The sequence below is a fragment of the Mustela putorius genome, unplaced genomic scaffold (genome assembly GCF_011764305.1).
Source record: "Mustela putorius furo isolate JIRA1106 unplaced genomic scaffold, ASM1176430v1.1 tig00003836_pilon_pilon_pilon, whole genome shotgun sequence".
Taxonomy (NCBI): domain Eukaryota; kingdom Metazoa; phylum Chordata; class Mammalia; order Carnivora; family Mustelidae; genus Mustela; species Mustela putorius.
The window spans coordinates 9,017,982-9,045,440 of record NW_025421989.1 but is presented as its reverse complement, the minus strand read 5'-3'; the positions used below and the strand labels follow the sequence as shown (position 1 = coordinate 9,045,440).

Below are 27,459 nucleotides of genomic sequence, written 5' to 3'. Positions count from 1 at the left end.
ATATTTAAATCAACCAAATTTCTTTCTAGAGAGCATACTTAAAGTTTTAACACTTTGCTTTTAGTTCTGGCTAAACATGAAACAAAGACTCTTTTAGAAAGATAAGGGAAGCATCAGGGTTAGGGGCTTTTTGTTTCCTTTTAAGATTCGAGTCGAAATTTAATAACTGGAAATCAATCTGGAACGAGAAATTATGTGTACCTAGCACCAAGAGAGACTGAAAAAATCTCTCTCCAGCTAAATCAGCAAGCAGTTTTCCCATGAAGGCTACGCAATAGATAGAAGTTCAGAGGGATAGTCTAACTGCAAATATCAGAAAATTGTGGGAGGTTTCATTAGGCTCACAGCAACTGGCATTTACTGCTCCCGGCTGAAGGCCGCTCACTGTAAACACCTGTGACCACGGGCCAGCGCCCCACAACCCTGCACAGCCAGGGAGTGACTGCCCTCAGGAGCAGCCATCACCACCACCACCAAGGGACAAATACCCCCGTACCCCAGCCCTTAGGTGGGATACCTCTGCAGCGCGTTCTCCACTGGCTTGCAGTGTTTCCCAGTGGGACCGAGCTCCAGTTGCCCACAGAGGAGACCGGCTCATTACTGGCACCCCCATTCCCCCCATTTCCCTTCCACTTCCTTTCCCAGCATTTCCCAATATCGCCTCCCAGTGAACCATGTGCCCCCAAACCCTTGTCTTAAGTCCGGTGTCTAGAGGAACTCCAAGCCGAACTCCTTTCACATGGGGGAATTCGGATTATCAGGGCTTGTTTCCCTAGAACAAATTATAAAAGAAGACCTGTTTCCAAGGGAGTTTTGGCACAGGTTAACAAACAACATGTGACGTGATTTCAAATATCTATAGGTTGCTTTAAGCCTCCTAAAGTGAGTTCAATTGGAGGGAGAGGGCTATAAATGAACACCAGTGAGAGCTTTGTCACTAATTCCCTGCACCGAGTTGGACCGAATCAAGAGATTTAGGGATATTGTGGGAGCAAACTTTCTGCTAATCCGTCCATCTGGGGGCACCTTGACTCCTCGCTTCTCCTCCTGGTCTTCCCGCGTATCTCGCTCCCTCCCGAAAGTCCCCTCATTACTGAGCTCTCCTACAGAAAGGGAACTTGTTGAAGTCCCTTATACTTCCAGCAAACACCCTGCTTGTGTCAAATCACAAGAGAAGTCAGGGTGCTACACTGAATTCAGCAGCCAAGCAGCCTGCTTGTCTCCCGACAGAACAGATGGGGGTGGCATTTTAGTAAGCAGGAACTGGGACACACGGGGGAATTCGGATCACACTGGCAGATCACATGTTTACAGTGGGCAGCCCTGGGGCAGGGATTTCAAGCTTCCACAAATAGTCACCAGTATGCACCCAGAACTTAAGACAACGAAATATGATATTGGCTTCATTTGAGTAATCGCAGGAGCTGGTTTCTTTTTAACAGTTTCAAGAGATCAATGGTCAGAACAGGTGAGCAAGTCATTTCCCATAACATAAAATAGGACCGACGGAGGCACATTCCCAGTGAGCAGCTGCTGAGTCTTTGATAATTCTGGATGTGACACCGACTGACAGTCTCTGAGAAATTGACAGAAAGGGAAAACGTCACCTTGAGATGTGAAACCCATTATGAATGCCAGGGCATTCGTTAGTGGAGATACCCGAGGCTGCAGTGAGCAGATTTAAAGGATTCGAGAGGACAGGGGATTTCTGGGGCCGGGTAGCCTCTGCTCTCACCGGCGGGTGTAATTTCTGCTCTCACCTGGGGGGTGTAATTTCACACACCTGAGTTAGAGTCTCCTGTTCATGAAGCAAGAGCAGCTTGGTTCCGGCCCCTTCTGTCCTCTGCTCCAGCATGAGGGAGAAGTGTTCGATGCCTTTGATGGAAAGCTTTTCTTGAAGAGTCAAGATGACATCCTTATAGAGAAAACACGGACAAGATGCCATCAGGATGGGCAGAGCTCTCTCGCAGAGTTTACTGGGACGGAAAAGGTTGCACAGAGGGGCTTCAGGTGTCTGCACTGTGTACCTTTGGTTCATTCCGAAGCCTGATGCTCCTCTTCCTGACCTCGCCCACCACCCCAAATCACTATGGAGCTCAGAAACAGGGAGGCAACAGGTTGATCTAGCTGGAGGAGGTGCTTACTTGACTCACAGAGCTGATCAATCCATGGCGGAGGGGAGAGGGTTCAGGTCCCCTTGCTTCCTAATGGGGTGGTGATCAAACCTCTTCATAAAGTGGTCTACCCTTGGGGGTGGGCGAAATACCCCCCGCATGCCAAATCCAGCCCACCACCTGTTTGTTTGTGTAAATAAAGTTTTATTGAAACACAGTCACGTTCATCTGTTTCTGTACTGTCTATGGCTGCTCTTGCCCCTTGCATTGGCAAGAGAGACTGTGTGGTCTGTGAAGCCCAAGATATGTGCTGTCTGGTCGTGTACAGAGAAAGTTTGCTGACCCTTAGTCTATACTTCGGGTTTTTTGTTTTTGTTTTTGTTTTTGAGAGAGCGAGCACAAGCTGGGGAGGGGGGGCGGGGAGGGGCAGAGGGAGAGCGAGAATCTTAAGCAGACTTCACACTCAGCCTGGAGTCTCACAGGGGGCTCGATCCCACAATTCTGAGATCATGACCTGAGCCAAAATCAAGAGTCAGAGGTGGGGCGCCTGGGTGGCTCAGTCGGTTAGGCCTCTGCCTTTGTCTCAGGTCGTGATCCCAGGGTGCTGGAATCAAGCCCCTAGTTGGGCTCCCTGCTCAGTGGGGAGCCTGCTTCTGCCTCTGCCTCTGAGGCTCCCCCTGCTTGTGCTCTCTCACTCTAGCACTCTCTGTCTCAAATAAATAAATAAAATCTTAAAATAATTTTTTTAAAAAGTCAGATGCTTAACCCACTAAGCCACCCAAGCAGCCAGAGTCTCTCTTGGTAAGGGCATGCGGTCAGCAATGTGGGCTCTGGAATGTGGGCTTTACTCCCAGCTCGACTTCACGGGAGCTGTGCAGCTTAAGGCAAGTTATTTACCTTCGAAGTGTCTTCATGTCCCTGCCTCTAAACTGGGGATGCTACCAATACCTGCCTCAGAACAGATGTAAGGACTAAATGAGTTCACACAGAGAACACATTTACTGTAGCGCTATTTGATATAGAGGTAGGGGCTATAACAATACGCACACATTCGCTTTTACTTCACATCCCTGGGGAGAGAAGAAGGAGCAGGCTTTGTTAGCCATCTTTGGCAGGATTAAACATTTATGATGAGGTGGGTGTTCTATACATAAGCACTTGTTTACTGCATTGCAAAACAGATGTCTTTGAAAATGAAAAAAGAAACACCATTTTTTCCCCCATGTACTCGAAAACTCGTAAATGATCTCTCTTCAGGATGATTTATACTCAGATGCTAAAAATCCCAAGGAGCAGTGCTATTCCAGCCCCGGGGCGATTCTACCTCACAGCAATTGGTAATTTCTGGAGACATCTATGGTGGTCACAAGGGGACTGGGGCTGCTCTCAATATTGAGGGATACAGCTAAGAATCTTACAATACCCAGGACATGCCCCACCACGAAGAGTTACCTGGTCCCAAGTACCAACAGTGTCAAGATAGGAAAACCCTGCAATACATACAGATTTGGTGGTGGTTGTTGTTGTTGTTGTTGTTTTTTAGCTCATCTTTTTGAAATTTTGTTTCTTCCCTGTAGACCTTTCTCAATTTCTTCAGGCCCCTTTAATGGCTGTTTTGCTGTTGTTTATTTTTTGTTATTAAGTAAATGCCACCCCAGTGTAGGGCTTGAACTCACAACTCCAAGATCAAGAGTGGCGTGCCCTACCGACTGAGCCAGCCCAGCGCCCTTCTCCAGGCCCCTTTAAAACAAGGACCCTCACACCTAATCACCACCTCAGACATCATTCAACAGAAATGCCTTGACTATATATTGCATTTCATAAAAAAAGACTCTCTGTGTCATCAGTTTTGTTCAAGGGCCAGAAAAGAACAAACAAACCAGCCTCTGTGTGGCAACAGATACTTTATAAAAGAGTCTCCTCAAACACCAGGGAGGACAGCGGAAAATCGATAGCAATAGTTTTTCCTCGCCGTGATTCTCTAGCAAGAATTCTGGCAATTTTTATTAACCAGTGTCGTATTCCTTTCATAACTCTACTTCTCTTTTACACCTCCCAGCCAACGTCTGCGGCCATAGTAAAGCTGTTGGGTGCGAGCACAGTGAGCTTGAACTTGCTGCCCTCTGTCTTCTCGGTGCCGCCCACCACCCTCAGGGAAATCAAACTCACTCACTCTAGTGTGGGTTCCCAAGACCAAGGCCAGAGGGAATGAACAACAGGACTCTCTTGGAAATCGAGAGGGATTTCGATGAAGGAATGTATGAGAGGGATTTCGATGAAGGAATGTATGCAAGTCTTGACCTATATCTTCAGATGGGGCAGGTGGTCTAACAGCAAGGAGATTTCCTGACCACGTGACGTGGTAGCATAGACCAAGCTGCGGTGGCACAGGGAGATCTAATAATGTGGCCTGTGGGTTACCTTGGGGATCTGCAAAAACCGATGGCCTGGCCCTAGCACGTAAGCTGGCCACGCCCATTCATTTACATATTGTCTTTGTAGGAAAGGAGTCGTCTTGCCCAAAGAAACATTTGCCTCTCTGCTCCTGGCTCTTCGGGGGAGTGTCTGTCCACCTGAGAGCCGATGAGACAGCCGAGAGCCTGTGCCCACGACGTGAGGGCCTTGGGCCAAATGTTTGCAGCGCGACGTCCGGAGGAGCGGGATCCTACAGTCAGGCCTACGGGGGCTCAGCTTGTCTATGTGGCCAAGCTCGGACAAAAACTCTGAACACCGAGGCTCACTGGAGCCTCCCCGGCTGGCAGTCCCGCAACCGTGCTGTCTCGTGCGATTGCTGGGAGAACGAAGGGGTTGGGAAATTCTAAGCTGGCAAACTCTCCTGCCCTCTGCACCTACGCCCACTGGTGGTTTTAACCTGGGTCCTCTTGCTGTGATGGAATACCACCGTGAGGGCGCCTGGGTGGCTTAGACCGTTAAGCCTTGGCCTTTGGTTTAGGTCACGGTCCCCAGGTCCTGGGATCGAGTCCCGCATTGGGCTCCCTGCTCAGTGGGGAGTCTACTGCTCCCTCTCGCTCTGTGATCTCTCGCTTTCACTCTCTCACAAATAAATAAACAAATAAATAAAATTTTTAAAAAAACAAAACAAAACAAAACCCCGTAACTGTGCTTATAACAATTTGCCGAGTTCTGCAAGTCCTTCAAGTCAATCATGGAACCAGAGGGCGGACTTAAGGACCTCCGGAGCCCACCGTCTATGGCTGCTTTGCTGACACAACAGAACAGAGTAGTTTCGAGGGAGATCAAACAGGCCACAGAGCTGGAAATACTTAATCTCCTTCCAGAAGTGTGCCCACCTCTAGGCTAGCAGATCAATAATAAGAGTAAGACATTGCTATCCACGGATTTTGAGGAGGAATAAAGGAAAAGGACTTTGTCAGTCACCCCCATTTAAAATGAGCGGTGTCGCACGAAGGTGATGGTTCAGTGCGGAAGGATTTGAGGACGGCTTATACGCTCCATCATCAATCTCAAACACTGTGCTCTCCATCACCTGCTACATCGGCACCTACTTCAAGCACTTCCAAACGGGCTGCTTGTTGGTATCACGGCAATAAGGGAACAGGCGTCTGCAGAAATGCTTCTACTTGTGCGGTCTATGCTGACTAATTTACAAAACCGAGAATGAGGGGTTGACTATTGACAGACATTTTTAACACAGACTGGATAGTCTCTTGATACATTGTTGTACAGATCATCACTAGGGACTTTTTTTAAAACCTCCATAAAAATCTCTTTTATTGTGCCATTTGAAGAAAGCCTATTTTAGGCTGCTGGAACATTAGGGAGCAATCAATTTCTGCACACACTTTTCTCCAATAAAAAAGAGAATATGCACTTTTTTTTCCCCAGGAAGAAAGCATGGGGGAAAAGAACCCATCTGCTTTGTTCTAATACCCTTTTTGTACCACTCACCTGTGGCTCCACAGTAATAGGACTGCTCTGTGACTCTTCCTTTTTACCCCTTCTCCTGAGAAGCATGCCTTATTTCTTTCTTTTTAGGCATTAATTTTATGAAATTGGTTACAGCAATTAAAAGCAAATGTTATCTTTATATCATCCTACCCCTTGTTTTTGCTGGACACCAAAGAAGCAGATATTCAATTAACAGCTAGCGTCTTAATCTTCCTGGGGGCTGACATTGCTAAGAAATTTTAGGCAGGGTGCCAAGCCTTCTTGGGGACCGTCATGCTCTTTTAATTACACCGGAGTTGCATAAAAATAACTAGCCCTAGTGGTTCATCACACACACACACACACACACACACACACACACGGAGCAGAACCTTCTTAGTTTAAGCTTTTTTTCCCAGTTTGTTTTTAAGTATTCACACACTACCTTATTTGGAAGCAACCAAAAAAGTCTCAGAAAGAAACAGTTTGGCAAGAAGGTGAGGCCACATCAGGCTGACCGTGGGACTTTCAGGCCACACCTGCCAGTGTCCAGGTGAAGATCAGGGGGTCCGCTTACCTTTATGGAGGTGCTGCCATCAAAGCGAAATGATTTGGTCTGTCCATTTTCCAGATACACTTTCAAAACATTTGGCATAAAAAGAAGTGAATTATCCTTAACAGTTTCCTGTTTAATGACAGCAACAAACAAGAAGGTCAAATGAGCATTCTGCCCTTTGCAGAAGCAGTATCTATCTACAATGTATTCTAATCCCAACATGAAAAAAAAGTGTGGCGGGGAACTCTCTAGGGCTAAAAACTGTCCCTCCCGTGATATCTGAGTTCTGTTGTTCATAGCAAAACTCTTCTTCTCCAGCTACAAATAACTCAGTTGATGCAAATAAAAGAACTTTTTTTTTCCCATCTGAAAATAAATCCGTTGAATGTTTTTTTTTTTTTTAAGATTTTATTTATTTATTTGACAGAGAGAGATCACAGTAGGAGAGAGGAAGGGAAGAGATCACAGAGAGAGGAAGGGAAGCAGGCCCCCTGCTGAGCAGAGAGCCCGATGTGGGACTCGATCCCAGGACCCTGAGATCATGACCTGAGCCGAAGGCAGCGGCTTAACCACCTGAGCCACCCAGGCGCGCCCGTTGAATGTTTTTTAAAAGTCAAGGTTTCCCATCGGAAAACCCAATGAAGGAAATAATTCCTTTGTAATTGAACTACAGTGCTCAGGACAGCAAGGCCAGCCTTTGCAGAGCAGTCTATCTTGAAAAGAACGGGACCAGCAATGATAACCTTTGATGTGGTACCTTTGGCACCTGGTAGAGCTCATGCAAAGTGAGTAACAAGCAAGAACATGCTTGAAGTATACAGTTGTTTTAGGAAACAATTATTTTTTTAAAATTTTATTTATTTGAGAGACAGAGATCACAAGTAGGCAGAGAAGCAGACAGGGAGAGAGAGAGGAGAAAGCAGGTTCCCTGCTGAGCAGAGAGCCCGATGTGGGGCTCGATCCCAGGACCCTGGGATCATGACCTGAGCCGAAGGCAGAGGCTTAACCCACTGAGCCACCCAGGCGCCCCGGAAACGATTATTTTTAAGTAGGCTCCATGCTCAATGTGGGGCTTCAACCCATGACCCAGAGAGATCAAGAGTTGCATGCCCCCCCCCAACGGACTCAGGAAGGTGGAACAATTTTTAATCCATTTAGAAATGTTCCTTAAACTCAAAGGGGACATTTAAGGAATGGATGAGCATGGTAAAGGTTAAAACACTGAGTCTATAACAAACATTTTAACTCAAAAATAATTCAAGAAGAAATGCTTGGAACATGACCAGAAATGAACAAGAGAAACGTATTGCTTTCAATTTTCTCTTTAACTGAAAGTAGGGAGAGATGGCAGGGGAAGAAAGAAGGCATGTGGGATGCGCTCTGCCAATCCTTTCTCCCATGCAGCCGGTCACGGGGTCACAGAAGCCAACTGGAACTCAGCAGTCATGAAACTCTATGTCCCTTGTTTTACAGATGAAGAAACTAAAGACAAGATGTCCAGAGATTGGCTAATGTCCTACAGATAACCCATGAGATTCAATCCCTGGGTATTTCTGTAAGAGACTTTGTGCCTTTCACTTTCTGCTCCTTTCTCTGAGTTTCCTTTCTCTCCTTTCCCCTCCTGTGGACTTGACACCTGACTCCTTGCTTCCCAACTCACCGAGTGGGCTTGGCTCCAAGGCCACATGAAGAGATATGCAGTGACTCAGTAGAGCAAGAGTAGGCTGGACATAAAGATGGTCCCAAAGGTTGAGGAACAGACACGTGAGTGAATGTCCCTGCCACACACAGGCCTGTGGGGAGACAGTGGGGGGGCTGCAGGTGATGACCGACCCTCAGAGCTGTCCTCACACACCAGCTGTCTTGAATGAGCCCTATTAGATCCAGGATGAAGTGAGACTGCCATAGCAGCTTCTAGAATCACATTCTTGCTAAAAATACATAAACTGATTGCCCAATCTCATGCTCGGAAGCTTGAAAAAAGATGAGCTAAGGGTGGCCTTCTGTGATAGTGTGATTCCTCTGTGACTGGTACCTTCCAGCTTTGTCTTGTAAGATGCTAACGGATGCTAACTACATCCAGAGGGACAGGGATACACTATGGCGGGCGGAACAGTGTGGGGTGAACAGGGGCAGAGGAGACGGGGTGGGAGATGGTGATTGGGAAGACAGGGGCCACAGCTGAAATGCTCCCAGGGCAGCACAGTGACAGCCCGAGGCCCCTCCCACAAGCATCCCATAATTGAACAGATTGGCCATCCAACCCCTGGACTCCAAGCGGGGCAGACACAGGTCAGAGAGTTTTGACAAGGACACACTTGGACCAGGAGGGCCTCGCTCAGGATGTGCAGGCCACGCCTTCAAATTCAGACCCAGGACCGCCCTCGGAGAAGACTTTGTGACCTGTCACGAGCAAGTCATGGATGAGATTTTGTCCTCGTGAGTTCATGTAAACTCCGCCACCAGCAACAACATAACCTTGACCACAAACGCTGGTATTTCAGAGGCTCAAAAATGATTAGTGCCTTACATGACTGCTTTCGAAAAACTAAAAACATGAGGCTAGATTTTCTTGGGAGAAAAAAATGGAAACTCAGCCTCCAATTGATGTGTGCACTATTCATTTAGAAGATGAATTACGTGCCTGGGCAATCGTGATTTCCATCAAGACCTATGGATGAAGATTCGGGCTGTATATCTTTACTTCTGTTGGCATATATGACCCTTTCCCTGCATCTTCACCTCTTTCCCTTTTGATCAGTGAAAAGAAATGGAGACATTTAATTCTGAATAAGGAAAAACTTAAGGGAAGCCTTTCTCAAAATATATAATGGAAGCGTGCTCACTTGGCACAATGGAAAGAAGCACGTGGAAGGTTCAGAGGCCTATTTTACTCAACCTGGGGTGATGCCAGAGATCACAGACAATCAACTCCTCTGCAAAGTAGTGAGGTCTCTAACATTGGAAGTGTTCGAAGAAACACGGGACTACATATTCTGGATACTATAGAGGGAACCCATCAGGAGCAACATGGTCATCTCTCAAGCCCTTTGCAATTCTGAGATTTAGCAGCCCCGTGAAATCCAACCACGAATTCTCTATTGAGCATTCCATAGGGGTGACTGGCTGTGCTGTGGGCAAAGCCCCTATTTCAGCCACTCTCTTTGAGCTGCAAGCAGGCAACGGTCAACTCACCGACACTTGGCCATTGATGATGACCTCCTCGGAGAACCGCACTTTGACCGGATTGGACTTTAATCTTGCCTTTTTGGCAGCACTAATAAATGCTGACTTGGGAGACTAGAAAAAAGAAAACACTGGGTATCATTATTGGGAACATAGAGCAAACCCTGGAGCAGTTGTTTTCTAGCTTTCTCCTCTCGTATATGCAATATTTCTGCTAAAAAGTACATTTGGTACATGTCCAATTCGAGGATGAAACACAAATCATGGAAGCAATCAAAACCCTGTCATGCTCATAAAGTAGGAGCTTTGATTTAGTCAAACAGCGCGCTCTATGTTCTTGCTGAGCACCTTCCCAAGGATCTTTTTAATTTTTCTTTTTTTGAGAGGAGAGAGGGAGAAAGAGAGCAGGGGCAGAGGAAGAGGGAGAATCTTAAGCAGGCTGTATGCTCGGTGCAGAGCCCAACACAGGGCTCATTCTCACAACCCTGAGATCACGGCCCGAGCCGAAATCAAGAGTCTGACATTCAACCGACTGAGCCACCCAGCTGCCCCACTCAAGGATCTTTTAAAATAATGCCTGCAAAAGTCACAAACCGTGCTTTGAATATAGAGCTTTGAGCGCAACATGGAGGGTGAAATGTTGGTCAAAGGTAATGTTGGGTTCATGTCGAATTGATCACTCATTATTTTAAAGAGGTGGAGAAGATTCACTAATAGTTCTAAGGTGATCGATAGTCCCACTGTTATTCACACAAAGGGTTTAAGGGCGTGTGAACAAGCAAGAGCGCGCACACACAAAACACACCCACTTTATGTGCCCCAAACTTGAATTTCAGCCTCTTGCTGGTAATCTGTCATCCAGAGTTCTTGCAGGTTGGGGCAGAGACCACTTTGGCTTACAATTGAATGTTGGCTTCATATTCTGTCTCATTGTAAAGGTTCTTCGTAGAGTTGACCCTTCAACAACATAGGATCCACTTACGTGTGGATTTTGGGGGGAAAGTACAGTACAATATCATAAATGCATTTCCCTTTTCAAAATTTATATTTATTTTATTATTTCTTTAAGTAATCTCAACACCCGGTGTGGGCTCAAACTCATGATCAACAGTCAGATGCTCTACTGACTGAACCAGCCAGACACACCAACATAGTTTCCTTATGATTTTCTTAATAATATTTTCTTTTCCATAGCTTGCTTTATTCTAAGAATACAGAATATAATACAACGAACATACAAAATACGTGTTTACATTATCGGTAAGGCTTCTGGTCAACCGTAGGCTATCAGCAGTTAAGTTTTGGGGGACTCAAAAGTTACATGCAGGTTTGTGACTGCATGGGAGTTGGTGTTCCCAACACCCACATTGTTGAAGGGTCAATTGTATTGTCTTTTGTTGGAAAGGAGCTGAGTGACTCAAGTTTTCTTCCTCAGAAACTAAACGTGCAAGAGGGAAACTTGCTCAGAAGTGTACTGTGATCCAGAGCGAACTCCTGCTGCACAGTTCACCCCATCTGAGAATCATCCTTCTTGCAGAATTTTAATGAAGCCTGAGGAGAGGGGAACTCACATTTAGGAGGTATCCACTATGTTGCAGGCACCATTTGTTTATTTTAAAAAGGACCACATTCTCTACTGAATCTAATAAACAGGAAAATATTTAGTTTGAATCATGAAATTGCTACTTGATAGATTAAAATTGTCAAGCACTGCAAATTGCAAATTGCAAATTGTCCAACCTAATCGTTTTTGTGGTATGTGGTCCCAAGAGGTTCAGGCTGTTGTGGAAAGAATCCTAGTAATTGACTCGAGAACAAACATAGAGGCTCGACTTTCTGTGCCCTGTATTAATCTCAGGGCACAAAAGCCAATTAGGGGGTCCCAAACTTTGAATTTTGAGTAAAAATGAAAAAGGTTCCCATCTTTGTCAAATGCAAGTGTACTTGAGATCAATTAAAATGATATGATAAAATAGAGAAATGAAATGACAAATCCATACAATGGAGTATTAGTCAGCCATAAAATGGAATGATGTTCTGGTTTGTGCTACAACATGGATAAACCTCAGGAACATTATGTTGAGTGAAAGAAACCAGACACAAAAGGCCATGTATTGTAGCACTGGACTCCATTTCCATGAACTGTCTGGAACAGGCAACTCGATATAGACGGAAGGTAGAATAGTGGTTACCCCGGGCAGGTGAGGACAATGGGGAGTGACTAACATCTGCGGGGGTTGATTTCCTTTTGGGGTCATGAAAAGGTTCTGGAACAAGACAGCAGCGACTGTTGAACAAGATGGTGGACATACTTAATGTCCCCGATTTGAATGCTTTAAAATAGTGAAAATGGTAGATTTATGTTACGTGCATCTTCCTGTAAAAAGATAAAATCGCTGTTGGCACTGTGTGTGCCTGTTCCAGGGAGGAGTTTTGCTTGAATACTGGACACAATCCTGTTACCTTAAGTTTCCCTCCACACCCATCCCACCTGCTGCGCTCATCCGTGTCTTAGGGGACAGGGTGGATGAACGGATGGTTTGGCCGCCGGAGCTTTAATTTCCCTGTTTATGCAAGATGTTTGCAGAGAAGGCTGACCTCTTGGAACACAACAAAAGAAAACAGAACCAAGAACTCAAAGCTCTAAAGAACAACATGTTGACATGTTCAATATGACTTTTAAAAGCCCCACTCCAGGGCGCCTGGACGGCTCAGTCTGTGGGGCTTGTGCTTCTTGATCTCCGGGTTGGGAGTTTGGAGCCCCATGTTGAGTGTAGAGGTTACTAAAAAAAAAAAAAAAAAAAAAAAAAAAAAAAGTCCTACTATAGAGCTTAAGGGATGGGATGGTGGTGTTCTCCTCGGATCGCTGTAATTATAGGCTGAGTTTGGTAATGATTAACGAACAAATCGTACAGTAGTGAGTTCTTTTGCTTTCGATATGCCACTTTTTAGCTGAAGGGAAAACATTATTTTCTCTTAATGATTTTAGGCAGGCGATACTTACACTGGCACAATGGGTTTCACACAAAGGGAGTGGGCTGTCAGAAAGCTACCGAGAACAGAAGCTACTAATTAGATAAGGGGCTCAAGCTTTGAAGCCCCCTCCCCCACCAACCACTGCCGCCTCGGGCTCTAGCATCCTTTATTCATGAAGGCTCTCATGTGTGCTCAACATGCCAGATACAGAGGTTGATTCCCCTGTGCATCTGAATCTTTTAATATAGCACTTTGCCATGTTTTCCTGAAATGATCTATGTCACTCATTGCCTCAATAAAAAAAAGCACTTCACAGGGGCGCCTGGGTGGCTCAGTGGGTTAAGCCTCTGCCTTCAGCTTAGGTCATGATATCGGGATCCTGGGATCGAGACCCGTGTCATGGGGTGGGGGGGGGGTCCCTGCTCAGCAGGGAGCCTGCTGTCCCCTTTCTCTGCCTGCCTCTCTGCCACTTGTGATCTCTGTCAAATAAATAAATAAAATCTTAAAAAAAAAAAGCACTTCACAAGGACACTTGGGTGGCTCAGTCGGCTCAGCATCTGCCTTCGGCTCAGGTCATGATCCCAGGGTCCTGGGATTGAGCCCCGCATCCAGCTCCCTACTCAGTGGGGAGTCTGCTTCTCCCTTTAACCTCTTGCCTCCTCCGCAGATTTATCTGCCCTGCCCTAACCACAAACCTGATGAACGAGGAGAACCAGCCAGGAATTAGATAGCTAAGGAGTTAAGTAAATACTATTCTATGTGTATTTTGAAGCCAACAGACTTGGGATAAAAGGCCGAGAATTCAGGCCAGGGCATTTTTCTTATTCCAGATTTGTGACTATTTTATGTAATTGACATATGTTTCAAAAATTACTTTTGGGTAATAAAAACATAAGCTCCTCAAGTCTGAAGGTTACTGAATTAGAGTCAACAAAATAATGGCTTATTCCACTGGCTGGAGTTACATGTGGCATGCGGGGTACGTAATCCCATCACGACCGCGGTTTTCACTCTGATCTTCTTTTGCGCCTCAAAAAACATACAATGTACACCCCTCAGAACCCGATGAGTTAATTCTGAGCAACCTGCAGGCCCGTAGGTGCTGATCACAAGCACTTCCTATCCTGTAGTGGAAATGACGAGTGATTACCATTTAAAATAATCAGATTCCCCTGCTGTTAATTAATTTAAGATTAGAAGGGCTCTAATCAACGTCTTTCCAAATCTGCTGTTGCTTTTGCTGGGCTTTTAGAGGCTCAGAAGTCACTAGAACATCGTTTGGAAAAAAAAATTACCTAAATAAGATAAAATTTCTGAGGGTAAAGCATAGGGTCTTAAATTTACAACTCCTATATGTCTACAGTACTCTGTACGTGGAAGGTAGGCATGGAGTAAGTATGTGGTGAAGTCTGAGTTAGCCCACAGTTATCACCGGGTCACTTAGCGTGGAGTTTCCCCAGAGCAGCGCCTAAGACAAGGACTGACAAGCAGGAAGCTGAATGGGAGGCGCTCCCAGGAAACATGCATGGATGACCAGGAGGAAGGAAGAGTGACCCAATGAAGCATCCCACAAGCCTGAAACTGGGCTGGCATGACACACGGCAGGAGGATCTGGTCTGGATTCTGGGACTATCTAACACATGGAGGCTCCCATAAGGAGATAGGTAGTCTCTCCCAGGTGTGTGGAACATAGTAGAAGTTGGGCAGGAAGGAGAAGCAGGAAAGCAGGTCCCTCAGCTCTCGGGTCCAGAAAAAAGCCGAGTGAATGAAAATCATGATCGCGCCGGCCTACAGAATGGACAGTAACTTATCCCAAGTGCCACGGAGCCAGCACTGTGTAATGGGAGGGAATCGAAGAATTTCAACAGTCTGTTTCTCAAGCCTCATTACACTAGGAAGTTCTGGAAGTTCCAGATTTGGGAATGTGGGAGGTAAAGTCAAAGGAGAGGAGGAAGGAGCCAGCAAGAAAGCCCTGGAATAAAACACAGAGTGCGAGGAAAGAAGATGGTGCAAAAGATGGAATAAAATCCACAAGAGACCCAGAAATTTCTTCTTCAGAATGTCATCATAATGGAAGGGGGGAACTTCTCACTAGATATAGATAAAGACTTCTACGCAAAGGTGTTGTGTGCAGCATTAGAAGGGAAGACCACTGAGATCAGTATGAGAGGCTTAATAAGAGGGTGTTGGCTAAGTAAATCTTGGTTCGGTGTAATGCTTTCCAGCCATGCATCCGATGCTGATAAAGAATTCTCGATGGTATGAAACCATGTTTATGACAGACTAAGTGAAAGGAGCAGAATAAACTCAATGTCCAAGATCTCCACTAGTGACAAGGCATCTATCACGTGACTGGAAGGAACCAGGCCGAGAGTTTACACTGCTTGTCTCGGAGGAAAAGATGGGCTGACGTATATTTTTTTGCTCTCGTGTGTGTTGCCTTCTATACTTCCACAATTTTTCTCTAAGAAATAAAGGAAACACGGCAGAAGGGGAGAGCCGTCTATAACACTTCAAAAACAAGGCAGCAGCCTGTGAAGAACGACTTCTCAAAAGCCTCAGGAATCAATGAATACTGTTACGCTGAAAAAAATAAATTAATTAAAAAAAAAAGCCTCAGGAATTTCCACAGCAGGGCTCACTGTGGCGGAGCCCCGGGACCATGGGGAGTGACGTAAGAAGGGGCGAACACTGGTTCTCTGTCTTGACGGGGCCTTACTAGGCAGAAGAAATACAACATAACAAATGCTGGCCGGCAGGTTACAGAATAAATTAAAATGCTAATTTTGACTATCTGCAATAAAAGCAGAATTTATACATGTTCTTTCAGCCTGGGGGCCCATCTGTTTCAGGATGCCGATCCTGGCTGCCGAGAGAAATGGTCAGCAAGAAGGGTTTGGCTAGGCCGAGGAAGTATTGGGGTAGGATATGTGGTGGGCTTTTCAGGAAGGAGGGCTAATCCAGGGAAGTCAAAGACGAGGATGCCACCCAGCGACCGAGCAGGGAGAGAGTGCTACGAGGCGCAGAGGTGCAGCTATTGGCCAGAAGAACACACAACACTCGCTCCTGAAAGTTGTGGTCAAATGTTGACTTTCATTATAGCGCAAGAGCAACAGCCACCTGAACTCCTGGAAAGTTCCAGATGATCTATTATAGGAAGTTCCATGAATCACTGGTAATAATGAGGATTCATATGAATAACCAGTCACGCGCACTCGAAACCAGCAAGCAAAGCCACAAGACACAACCCTTAACTTAAATGCCAAAGTCCTTGTTCTTTCTCCAAGTCTACTGCATGGGGTAAAACATTACCTCACATTGCAAAAATAACCTGGTTTGGAATACAATGGTTCTGATCTCGCATGTCTAAGAGGTTACAAAGTGGGAAGAGGGAAGCCAGGAGACGCAAGGTGAACTTGAAGTTTCATTAGGAATTTGTAGTGGGCCAACCACTTGGTTTTTGTAGGCATTTCTGTTGGCTTCACTCAACCTATTTGTTCCCTGCAAAGAATGAGGAAACATGGATAGATTTGAAGCGAGTGTGAATGACACTCTGGTTAACAGAAACCATGTAGCTGTTCTTTCTCTGGAAGGAAGCAGGGAATTATGAGACAGCAGAGCAGGGAAGCCCTTGGACGGGAGTCAGTGTGAGAAGCGAGACAGATTTGGAAGTCCGAGCAGGTGCAGGACTGACCTGTTCTATTGCCGAGAACTGGATCTCAAATCTCAGTTCTCTTAAGTCCCATTGTCTCCTTGGTTTTCAAATCCAGACATGCATGCGCAGTTGTGGCACACACAGGGACCACGAGCAACAGTCCATAGTAAACTAAGTTTTTATTGTAAGTAGCAATGTCCCGGATGGCACAGTTTGTTGTCTTGCTTAGTTCTATTTGTCATCGTATCACAATCTGGAACACTTTTTTTTCCCTGCCTGAAATGCTGAGGCCACAGTGCTTCCAAGGAGGATGCTGGGACACGGGAGAGGAAGAGTTTGGTCAGGAGACGGAGAATGACCCTTAGCAGAGCCTCCAACTCCACGGGGAAGGAAGTAGAAGTTTAAACAGTTGGGAATCTCTGCCAATCCCTGTGAAGGCCATGCAAGGTACTGATGGTAAACCTTTGTGGGAAAATCTGAAGGACTTTGCCTTGGTATTTTTGAGCTCAACTCCCAATGTACGGACTTCACAAGCGACAGCAAATCTATAGAAATGGGCAACCAGTCGTTGCCTGGGATTGAGGGTGCGAAGGGGGTGTTCACTGTCAATGGGAACGAGGGATCTCAATGGGCTGAAGGAAGTATTCTGGAACCGGACTGTAGTGATGGCTGCATACCTCAGTAAATTTTATACAGAGCATTGACTTGTATGTTTGAAATGGGTGGATTTTAGGATATACAAATTATACTGTGATAGAGTTGTTTTAAAAAAAAAATCATGGCAACCCAAGGCAGTACTCCCCATCCTCCTGACCAAGGCTGCTGAAATCAAATTCTGACAGTCGCGTTTCCTCTAATAGCCACCTTTAAGTGTGTGTGTGTGTGTGAGGGGCCTCCCTGAAATATCTACCAAAATAATTAGAAAGGAATATGGAAAAGAATTATGCTAGAACACCCTACAATTAAACATTCCCATTCCATTTGCCATTCTCAAGCAAGAAACAATAAGAAAGTCTTGAGTCTTGTGTGATTTCCAGATGTGAGTGCCATTGACTGAGAGCTGGTTTTCCAGATCTATAGAAAAGGCGTTACTTTCCTTTCTTGCTGTGAATGGTTTTGCTACCATGGTGCATAAAACACAAATAATGAAGATTTCTGAACTCATATTGTGAGTGCATGCTGTTTTTCTCTGCTGTTAATTCATTGTCACGGTTTCCCCGGACTGGGAGGAGGGGACACTGGATTCCTGGGATCTTACAGCGGCACTTTTACTCACAGGACACTTACAGGGTAAGGCTGAATGACAGTGAGGAGTATCGATTCTTTGCAGCTTCTGAAAGAGAAGAAAAACAAACATATTTATGAAATGCGCAGAGGCCAGGCTCTCTATGACAGCGTTCTTTTGAAATGCGACGTGTGATGTGTTGGCGAACATTTCTGGGGCTCTCAGGCGCAGTAAATCAAAAAGCTCAAAAATGGGCTTTCAGGCCTCAGAGAAAACCAAAATCAAGTGTTCACCCAGTGTAACAAACAGCCTGATTGAAAGCTTCCCATGCGGTGTATGTTGGGCGCTATCATCTGCGATGCCAAACAGCAGGGCTTTGAAATAACCCTCGCCCAGGGAAGGACTGTTGCAGAAGCCTGCTCTCCGTCAGTCCCTGTGCTTCCCGCTACCCTCCACATTCATTCTCCCCCTTTGATTTTAATTTTCTAGAAAGGGAATCGATTTCTTAAAAATTAGTAACATCGTTATCTTCTCAGGGTCAGCAGCACAAAAGCGAAGTGTCAGTGTGGGTTTCTTGTGTGCAAACAGCATCCTGCAAACATCACTTCCCCACGCCGGGAGGCCCCCTGGGTCCACGGTGGCAATGCCCAGGATGTTGGGGTCCGAGCTATTTCAGACGGGTGCCGGCTGGGAAACTGTGTTCCTGATAGGGGATGCCTTGTAGCGGAAAGCAGAACAAGGCAATATCATGGTTTATTTAATTTCCCTCAAATAACCCAATCCTGATAAATAACTCAGCTCCTCAGGGAAAATCGTGCTGTGGGTGTAACAGTTTCCTTCCTTCCCTTTTCATCCATACGAGGAAGGTCTGTTGCCACTTTGTGGAGGAGATGCGGACTTCCTACTACTTCAGGGTTTAATGAACACCTGCTTTTGTGATTTACTGTCCACGTGAATAAAGTAAAGGGAATCCGTGGCAAGGCTGTTCCCTGGAAGAAGCCACGGCAGATGGTATTGCCAGCAATCTTTGCGCTGTGGTGGGCACCCTCCCCCCCAAGCTAGTTCCGGCCACTGGCCACGGCAGCGCTGGGTGGGGGCTGGAGGTGGGGAGTGCCGTGGGGGAGGAGAACAAGAAACAGCAGAGAAGGGAGGGATAGAAGTCAAGAGACTCGAAGAAGTATCAGGACATTTCAGATGACGGTAAAGCTGGAGGACCGGCCGCCCCGCCCGTGGGCTCCCACGAGTTCCCAGTTGCCAAGGGTGGGTGGAAAGCTCCAGCACCAAGTGTGGCAGCCAGAATCGCCATTAGATGGGGAAACAGAGCCACGGCACGCCCACAGCGGAGTGCCGCAGATACAGGGAGTGGTTGCGCGTCGCGGCTGGCTGTGTGGACAGGGGCAGCCCTTCCGCCAGGCCTTGTGGCATCACTAGGCAAACCTCAGTGTCACAAGCCTTATCACTCTGGTTTAGGTCCCAAAGACATGCTGCCGCTGGACTTTAAGGGCTGGGGGAGTTGGGGATGTTGCCGGGGTGGGGGGGGTGAAAGGCTAGAGAGCAGTGAGGGCTCCAGCCACAGGACAGTGGCCATGGACGTGCGCGGATGGCCAGCACCCAAGGACGGGGCGAGAAGAGGCAGGAGAAGAGGCAGGAGCTTAGCTGCGCTTGGTAACTCCGGCGTTGGCGCAGGGCAAGAAACCGGACCCGGTGCGCAACAGAATACCCTCGGCAAAAGTGCAAAACACACGCACACACTAAAGGACACACTAAACGCGTTCGAAGGGATCTCTGTCGGGCGAGAGAGAGAGAGGGCAGGCGTGAATATAAATAAGCAACATCAGAGGAGAGGGGCCTTCCGTGGGTCTCTGATGATGCTTTCTAGCCTGAACAGATGAGTTTGATGAAGTCCACTGTCTGCACGTATGGTTTCATAAAGAACTTGCAATTTGGAAGAGGATGAAGAAATGTGGGGTAGACGTACGTTAGCGAACTCGCGAACTGCTGAAGGGGAGGTGGCTCATGGAGCTTTTTGAAGTAATCCCTCATTTGCTCACAGACAGCGGAGGACCCGCTGCCCAGCTCTTTTGGGGCCATCCCAAGGCAGGGGACCTAACCCCATCGCCCAGCCCCCACTGTCTCCATACAGGTGTCTGCGTGAGAGGAACACTCAGAAGGCAACACAAGTATTGCTTCTCAGCTCTCCCTCGAGTTCCTCTTGTTCGAAGGGACCAAGGAACGCCCAGCAGAGGAGAGAAAGGATCCAGTTGACCGAAGCCTTTGTGCACACGGCCACCGCGGTAGTGGGCGTGCCCTGCCCAAGGTCCGCCCCCAGGGCCCTGGGGAGCCGTCGCTGGGCCCAGGGATCTGTGCTCGGGGCACAGCTGATTGGACCCAGAGGTTGGAGAGAGCCAATCAGATTTCCTCTCCGCAGGATCGGAACTAATACACCCAAGACTCCCAACAGGGAGCTGAGGGTCAGTAATGGCTGAGCAAGAGGGGAGGTGGCAGGGGCGAGTCCTCCCCTGTGCAGTTCTGGCGCCCACTGTCTTATTAGAAAGAAAACAATTGATAGGAAGATCTCAATCGAAATATCAGCAGCTCTGTGAACAGCCTTTCATTTCCGTGTTCTTTCATCTACAAGTACTTAATTATCCCCTGTCAGATGTGAAGAATGAACTCCATAGCGCCTTGGGTCCCGTAGGGTTTCTCACTCAGTCCTGTCAGGGGTGAAACGGCAGCAGGAGCAACCACAAGGGCGCCCTCTGGGCTCATGAGTTACAGGAGGCCACGGAGCCACCCGAGGCCTTGGGTCAAAAGACATCGCTCACCTTTGCGCACCAAAGCAGGGTGCCACAGACCTTTGAAGGAGGTACTGAAAGCCAGGGTGTAGGGCCTTTAACATTGTATGCACCTGGGAGCCGGGCTCATTACTTAATTAAAAGCAACAACAAAAGGCAACCGGGAGAGTTTGGTGGAAGCAACATAACCCCTAAGAATAGAGATGTTTTCAAAATCCCTACCCTTCCACTGAGGCAGGCCTACGGGATGCAATTCCTGGGGCCAGTATGTGGAAGACACAGTAGAAGTGGAGCCCTGGGGTCACTGAATAAAGGCGTCTGGCACATCTGAGCCTCTATAGGGGTGCAAGGACAGAGCCAGCCTCTGGGTTCTCTCGGACTCCACGTGCTGCGGTTGGAGCCACACGACAGAGAAGTCTTCCAGGAATCCACAAACATGTCCACAAGGGAAAGAGTCAACCTTTTTTTTTTTTTTTTTTTTAAAGGTCCTATTTATTTATCTGAGAGAGACAGTGAGCATGAGCAGGGGGAGGGACAGAGGGAGAGGCAGACTCCCCACTGAGCAGGGAGCCTGACATGGGGCTCGATCCCGGGACCCGGAGTTCATCACCTGAGCCGAAGGCAGCTGCTTAACTGACTGAGCCACCCAGGAGCCCAAAAGTGAATGTGCATTATCCTCTGTAGATAAGAGGACACCGATGCCAGATGACATTGGTGCCAATCAAGTGAAGCTTTTCACTTCACTGTCCTGGTCCCATTTCCATACGGAAGGAGCCAAAGCTAGAGAAGAAGGTTAAGGAATGCCCCTTAGCCCACTGCAGGCATCCCAGGCACAAAACAGGGGCAGGGAAGGCATTTGTGGAGCTGGGAGTTTCGATTCTTACGTGACAATCGAATGTTTCAACTACCGATTACAAGCTGTTGTGATTACGAGTGTACAAGACACTGGAGAATTTCCTTAAACCTGCTTGAGATACGGATGGGGCCTGCCTGAGGCTTTGAGGAGGGCTAAGGAAGAGCGGGCTCTGGTGAGCGGTCATGAAAGGGCAGTGGGGAGGAAGAACCACAGTTGCTGGAAGATTCCACCCTGAGACCCGTTGGCTACACTCCTCTCCAACTTCTCCTTCCTCCAACTGACTTGAGTAGATAGTGTTCTTTGAGTCCAAACAATCCTTGACTGAGGGCTCAGAGCTCTAAGGAAAAAACAATACAAAGGAAAACACAACAGTGAGGGACAAGAGGCGCTGGGGCAGGCAGGAGGCGGGATGGGCACACAAGCCTGTAGGAAAAATGCTAATTTCCTCCAGAGCGATGCCCAGTGGTCCCATATTCATTTGTTTACTTCTGGAAAGGGAAGCAGATATTCCCAGCTCTGGTGCAGTCTGTTAGGAGCAGACAAATGCCTGGAGATGCAACTCGTTAAGCATCTCAGACGCTAAGCAAATAACCACAGAAATGGGATTAGCTCTGTATCGCTGCTGTGATAAATAAACACGAACTTAGTGGCTTAAAACAACACAAATTCATTACCTTATAAAGAATGGAGGCCAAAGTCTGAAATGGGCCTCACTGGGCTAAAGTCAAGGTGTCAGCTGGGCTGCACTCATTCTGGGAAACTTCCTAGCTTCTAGAGCCTTCCTGTATTCCTTGACTCATGGCCCCTTCTTCCATCTTCAAATCCAGCTGCATAGCACCTTCCAGTTTCTCTCTGACTCTCTTGCCTTCTTTCAGTTATAAAGACCCTTCTGATAACATTGGGTCCACCGGGATAATCCAGGACAATCCTCCCATTCTTAATGGAATCACAGGTACAGTCACAGGCTCTAGGGATTAGGTTGTGCTCATCTTTGGTGGCTGGCTGGGTGGCTCAGTTGGTTAAGCATCTGCCTTTGGCTCAGGTCAGGATCTCAGGGTCCTGGGATCAAGCCCTGAATCGGGCTCCCTGCACAATGGGAAGTCTGCTTCTCCCTCACCCCTACTTCCCCGCTCCCATTTGCTCATTCTTGCTTTCTCAAATAAATAAATAAAATCTTCAAAAACAATTTTTTTTTTTTCTCACGAGCCTGTCATCAAAGTGTTGCCCAGGGCTGAGGTCTCATCCGAAATCTCAATTGGGAAGGACCCACTTCCAAGCACACTTCTGTGGTTTGGGGCAGGATTAAATTCTTTTTTGAGATATTGGACCAAGGGTCTCTGTTCCTTGCTTGCAGTCAGCTAGAGGTCACCCTTCATTCCTTGCGACATGGTAACTTGATTCAGCAAAACCAACAAAGGAGAGTTGGCTGGCAAGATGGAAGTTACAATGTTGTATAATATAATCCCAGAAGTGACATCCCATCACCTTTGCCATATTCTATTGGTGAGAAGCACATCAAAGACCCCACCCATACTAAAAGAGAGTGGAATGCACAAAACTATGCATGTCCAGAAGCGAAGATTATTGGGCCCATGTTGGATTCTGTCTGCCACACTAACAAAAAGATTCATAACCAAGTAACTGTAAGTATCCAAAAGTGGCCTCTGCCCATGAATTCACCTCACATGAGATTTTTTTTTTAATTTAAAAAATGGGAAACATTTTTCAAAATATGTCTATTACATTGACGGCATTTAAAGTTTTTGTGCCTGGAGTGCCTGGGTAGCTCGTTGGCTAAGCATCTGTGTTCAGCTCAGGTCATGATCCCTGAGTCCTGGGATCAAGTCCTGCATTGGGCTCCCCGCACAGCGGGAGCCTACTTCTGCCCCTCCCTCTACCCACCCACCTGTGCTCTTCCTCACTCTCTTGCAAATAAATAAAATCTTAAGAAGTTTTTGTGCTTGAAGTAACTCTCTGTAAAGTGCCTGAAACACAACCTAGCTTGGTTTTAACTTTACCGATTAATGAAAGATGAAGTTATTTAAATTGAAATAAAATATTACAGTATGTTATTTGTCATCCAGACTGGAAATGTGCTTTTCTCCTGTTTTTCTCACCTATAATTATTTCATTAAAACCTGCCAGACAATTAACTTCATAATGTTTTAGATCTTTTAGAATTCCTAACCCCAAGATCCTGGCTGGCAGTTGGGGAAATCTAAGCCATTTTAAAATCGCTTCAGCAGAAAGATTAGACTGGAGAGTGGAAGATGTTACATTTCGGTAAAGCAGATAACTTCCTTTTACGGAGGTCTGAAACAGCTGGGAATGTTAAAAAATACAGTTAGGGGCATGTGTAGAGGAGTATTATTTCGTAATAAATTCCAAGTGAATCTTCTACTTTTAAAGAATAGCTTCAAAGGGCAGTACCAATAGTTTTGAAATAGTTGAGTTTGTTAAAAACATCATTTAGATCCCTGAATCACAGCGCTGACCTGTGGTGGAAAATAGAGTCTGCCCTCTCTAAACTGCTCTTACCAAATTTGCCTTTGATTCTTCCACAAAAGCATCTTATCCCTTTTTGATGGGATCCCTTGAAACCCGTCTGGGACATCTGGCATCAGTGGTCGCAGGTCACGCTTTGGCAACACATCCCATTTGTAAATTTCACTGGCTGGGATTTCTGCTGCAGCAAGCAAAGTGACCTGAGGGACAGCTAGGATTCTAATGAGGCTTTCAGCATTAAAATCTTTTCCAACAATGCAGCTAAAGCTGATGTGGTCTTTTTTTTTTAAAGAGCAGCATAGCTTGGCACCTTTCCTCAACTGCCTTTCTCATTTCATATTTACACGAATTTAGTGTCGCCATATGTAGTAATGTTGGCATGCCCTATTGTATATTTCCTTCTGCACCAAAGAAATATATCCCTTGATCAACTCAGAAATTAAGACTGATGTAACAGAGCTCTGAAGAACACTGAGATTTCCTCAGAGATGGGGAAAATGAAACACAACCAAGCCCAAATAACTAAAATATCTAGCAAGATACCTTATGTCAAAATTCAAGAGTCCTGCAAAAAAAAAAAAAAAGTCCAAACAAGTTAACTAACTAACTATAAAGTTTTAGACTTCAAAAATGAAGTAAAGAATCAATCCATGAGGGCTGACAGTTTTGGCTATGGGAAGGCAAAATAAAGAGGAAATTTAAGGCTACATATGAAATGATTTGGTAAACTGTAACACGACATTTTAACATGATGCAAGGGACGGATGTGCAGTATTTTTAATTGAAAGGAAAGGTGCTGAGGCACAGAGAAAGGGCACTGGAACTCTCACTTCTAAGGTAAATGCACACACATATCAGATTCTTTCTTCTTCCACTTCAGCGTTCTTTGGCGAGATTAGCAAAACACTTTTTTCTGCAAGCTCATGTGTGTACCTCAGCCCTTAAACTCTCTGCTGGTGGACAGCCGCTGATGAAGGAAATCAGAAATGATTACAACAGCATTTCTCCAGCGACTCTTCACTCAGAAGAGCCTTTCTGCAATCCTAGGATTTTGGTATCCCAGTGGCTTCCTTTCTATTTCTTCTTTCTATCTGAACCCGGAGATGTGAAAAGAACATTAAGATTTTTATGATCTGAGAACCAGCCATAACATGGTCCACCTAGTCAATTGCTGGCAAAGCTGAAGGAAATAATGCTGCCCTTCACTTTTAGAAAAGTTGCCATAGGACTACTTAGATTGGCGGTTTAATGCTTCATCTAGTTGACCTTCCCAGTACTCTGGAGAGAGACATTAACTATCCATTGTATCGATTCCTAACATGTACTGAAGCTGGAAGAGAATGGAAACTGCTAGCAAATGACTAAGCATTCAAGCCAGATCAACACATTAAGGCTAAGTGTGATCTGTCACAGACATTAGGAAACATTAATGCTCTATGCATTGTTGCTGAACCGTGTCTTTACTTCGATAACTGCAAAGAAAGGGATTATTTGTCATTTCTCAGTTATGGTCAGGGGATGCTGGCAAAGAAAATGTACATAATGAAGCCACCATAGTCATCAGGGCAACAAAGATAGAAGAGAAGGATCAAAGAATTCACTTGTCCGGGAGCACCGGCTGGGCTGCTACTAATTCCACAGTGTCTCTCCCAGGACCATTTTACCCTTGACATAGGGGTTATACTATTGAGTGAAAAGACCCCACCAGGTTGGTGGCCAATGGGGAAAATGAAGAGAATTTAAGACAAGATCTTTTTTAAGCAGTAGGTTAAAGACTGAAAAACCGGATGATTGAACTGTTCATCTTTCCCCATCTGAGCTACAGAGGCCCCAGAGATGGACCTCAATGAACCACAGCTTTTGGTGTCTAGAAATAGAGTGGAAGGGACACTGCATGAATCCCAGGCCTTGGTTAGAAGAATTGGAGGAAGCCTTGCAGAGACCCATTCTGTGGCTATCTTAGAATGCTCACGGAGAAGCCAGCCACCAGGTGAGAAGGCCAACAACCCTGAGACCACCGTGTTGTGAGAAGGCTGGCCATGCAGAGTAGCACCGTGGAGAGAGGGGGACCTGCTTGGCCAGCGCACCTGTTTCGGCTGCCCAGGTCCAGGCAACAATGCAGGAATGAAGGGGCCACCTGGGATGTCCAGCCCAAACAAGCCTGTATGTGGTTACAGCTCTGGTTGGCCACATGAAAGATACCAGCTAGAATTCTGTGGATGAGTCCAGAACAGAGTCATGACAGATAAGGAATTATTTTATTATTTTATTAAGCCCTTAATTAAGTCCTTAAATTTGTTATGCAGCAATAGAAAACTGGACCGTCATCTGTCCATAAAGACTTTGAAAGCTATGTTTTTAGGGGCCCCTGGGTGGCTCAGCCTGTTAGGTGCCCGACTCTCGGTTTCAGCTCAGGTCATGACCTCAGGGGTTGTGAGACGGAGCCCCACATTGGCCTCTGCACTCAGTACAGAGTCAGCTTGAGATTCTCTCCCTCTGCCCCCTCCCACCCCCACCCCCCTCTTCTCACGCATGCACTTTCTCACTCACACAAAATAAATAAATAAATAAAAATCTTTAAAAAAGAAGAAAACCGATGTTTTTAAAAGGCAGTGATCTAAGGGGTCAAATGATCTCGAAACAGAACATATCTCCCTTCTCAAAGAAAAGACAGTGTCCAATTTAATGGCTCCCCAGAATACCGTGACACAGACTCACATTTAAATACAAAATGTCAGTCCTATACACTGAGGTGGAAATGGCGACAAGGATGCTCTAAATGCTGGAAGTGAGTAGAACACAAGTCCAACAATTACACACTTTGGAGACCGGGGTGGAGGAAAAAGAACTAATAAATTCTGAGTCGTGGACTAAAAGTATTTCACTACAAAGAAGAGTTTTGCGGGCACCACTGGCACATTGTTGGGTAGATATTTGAACTTTGCAGAGCAAGGATTAAAGTACATTGTAATTTTAGGTTTAGAATTAAATACTTATATACAGCCAAGGACTATAAATACAAACATAGGGAAAAGCCACAGTTCTTTGCAAAAGCTAATTCACATTTTAATGAATGTATTTAAGGCTTAGGCTGGGCTTTTCTTTGTGGAGAATATTAGGTCATTAGGTTAAAATCACATAAATGATGCAGTGATTATCAAAATTAACATTTAAATGATATCGGCTAATTTGAAGCACTTTATTTTATTGTACTTTTTAAACCGTTGCAGTGAAATTTCAGGTTAGGTGCTCAGAATGTGGAAACCGCTGTCGAGAGTGTTTTATTTGCATGTGATATTTGTTTTTGGCCTGACCTAAATTTTTTGTCTATTTAATTTATTTTCAGCTGAATGAATGTTGTCTTTCGCCTTTGAACCACTTACCTTTAACTAATGGATGAAACCGGTACTTATATTTAAGATTTGTAAAGGACAGCAGGAGCCCTTGAGATAAAAATTAAATTGTTTCACACACATGTGTGATACTAAATAGCTCTCACCTCATTCAATCCTTTAATAGGTATTTACTGAGTATCTCGTAGTGCCCAGCATTTGAGATACACTGATGGTTCTCAACGGGGAATGATTCTGCCCCACAGAGGGCATTTGGCAATGACTGGAGACATTTATGGTTATCACGACAATGGGGAAACTACTGGCATCTTGTAGGTAGAGGATAGGGC

The 27,459-nt window shown here is 45.9% G+C and overlaps 1 protein-coding gene across 2 annotated transcripts in view; it reads right to left on the bottom strand.

The window, feature by feature from the left end:
• Positions 1-27,459, bottom strand: part of FRMPD4 (FERM and PDZ domain containing 4) — a 539,182-nt gene that overhangs the window by 28,874 nt on the left and 482,849 nt on the right. For both annotated transcript variants that reach the window (XM_004758833.3, XM_045089289.1), the window contains exons 5-8: positions 17,684-17,729; positions 9,775-9,879; positions 6,601-6,708; positions 1,784-1,915 (exon numbers count right to left, since the gene is read on the bottom strand). In XM_004758833.3, coding sequence (XP_004758890.1) covers positions 1,784-1,915; positions 6,601-6,708; positions 9,775-9,879; positions 17,684-17,729 — 391 coding nt within the window. The remainder of the gene's footprint in view (positions 1-1,783; positions 1,916-6,600; positions 6,709-9,774; positions 9,880-17,683; positions 17,730-27,459) is intronic.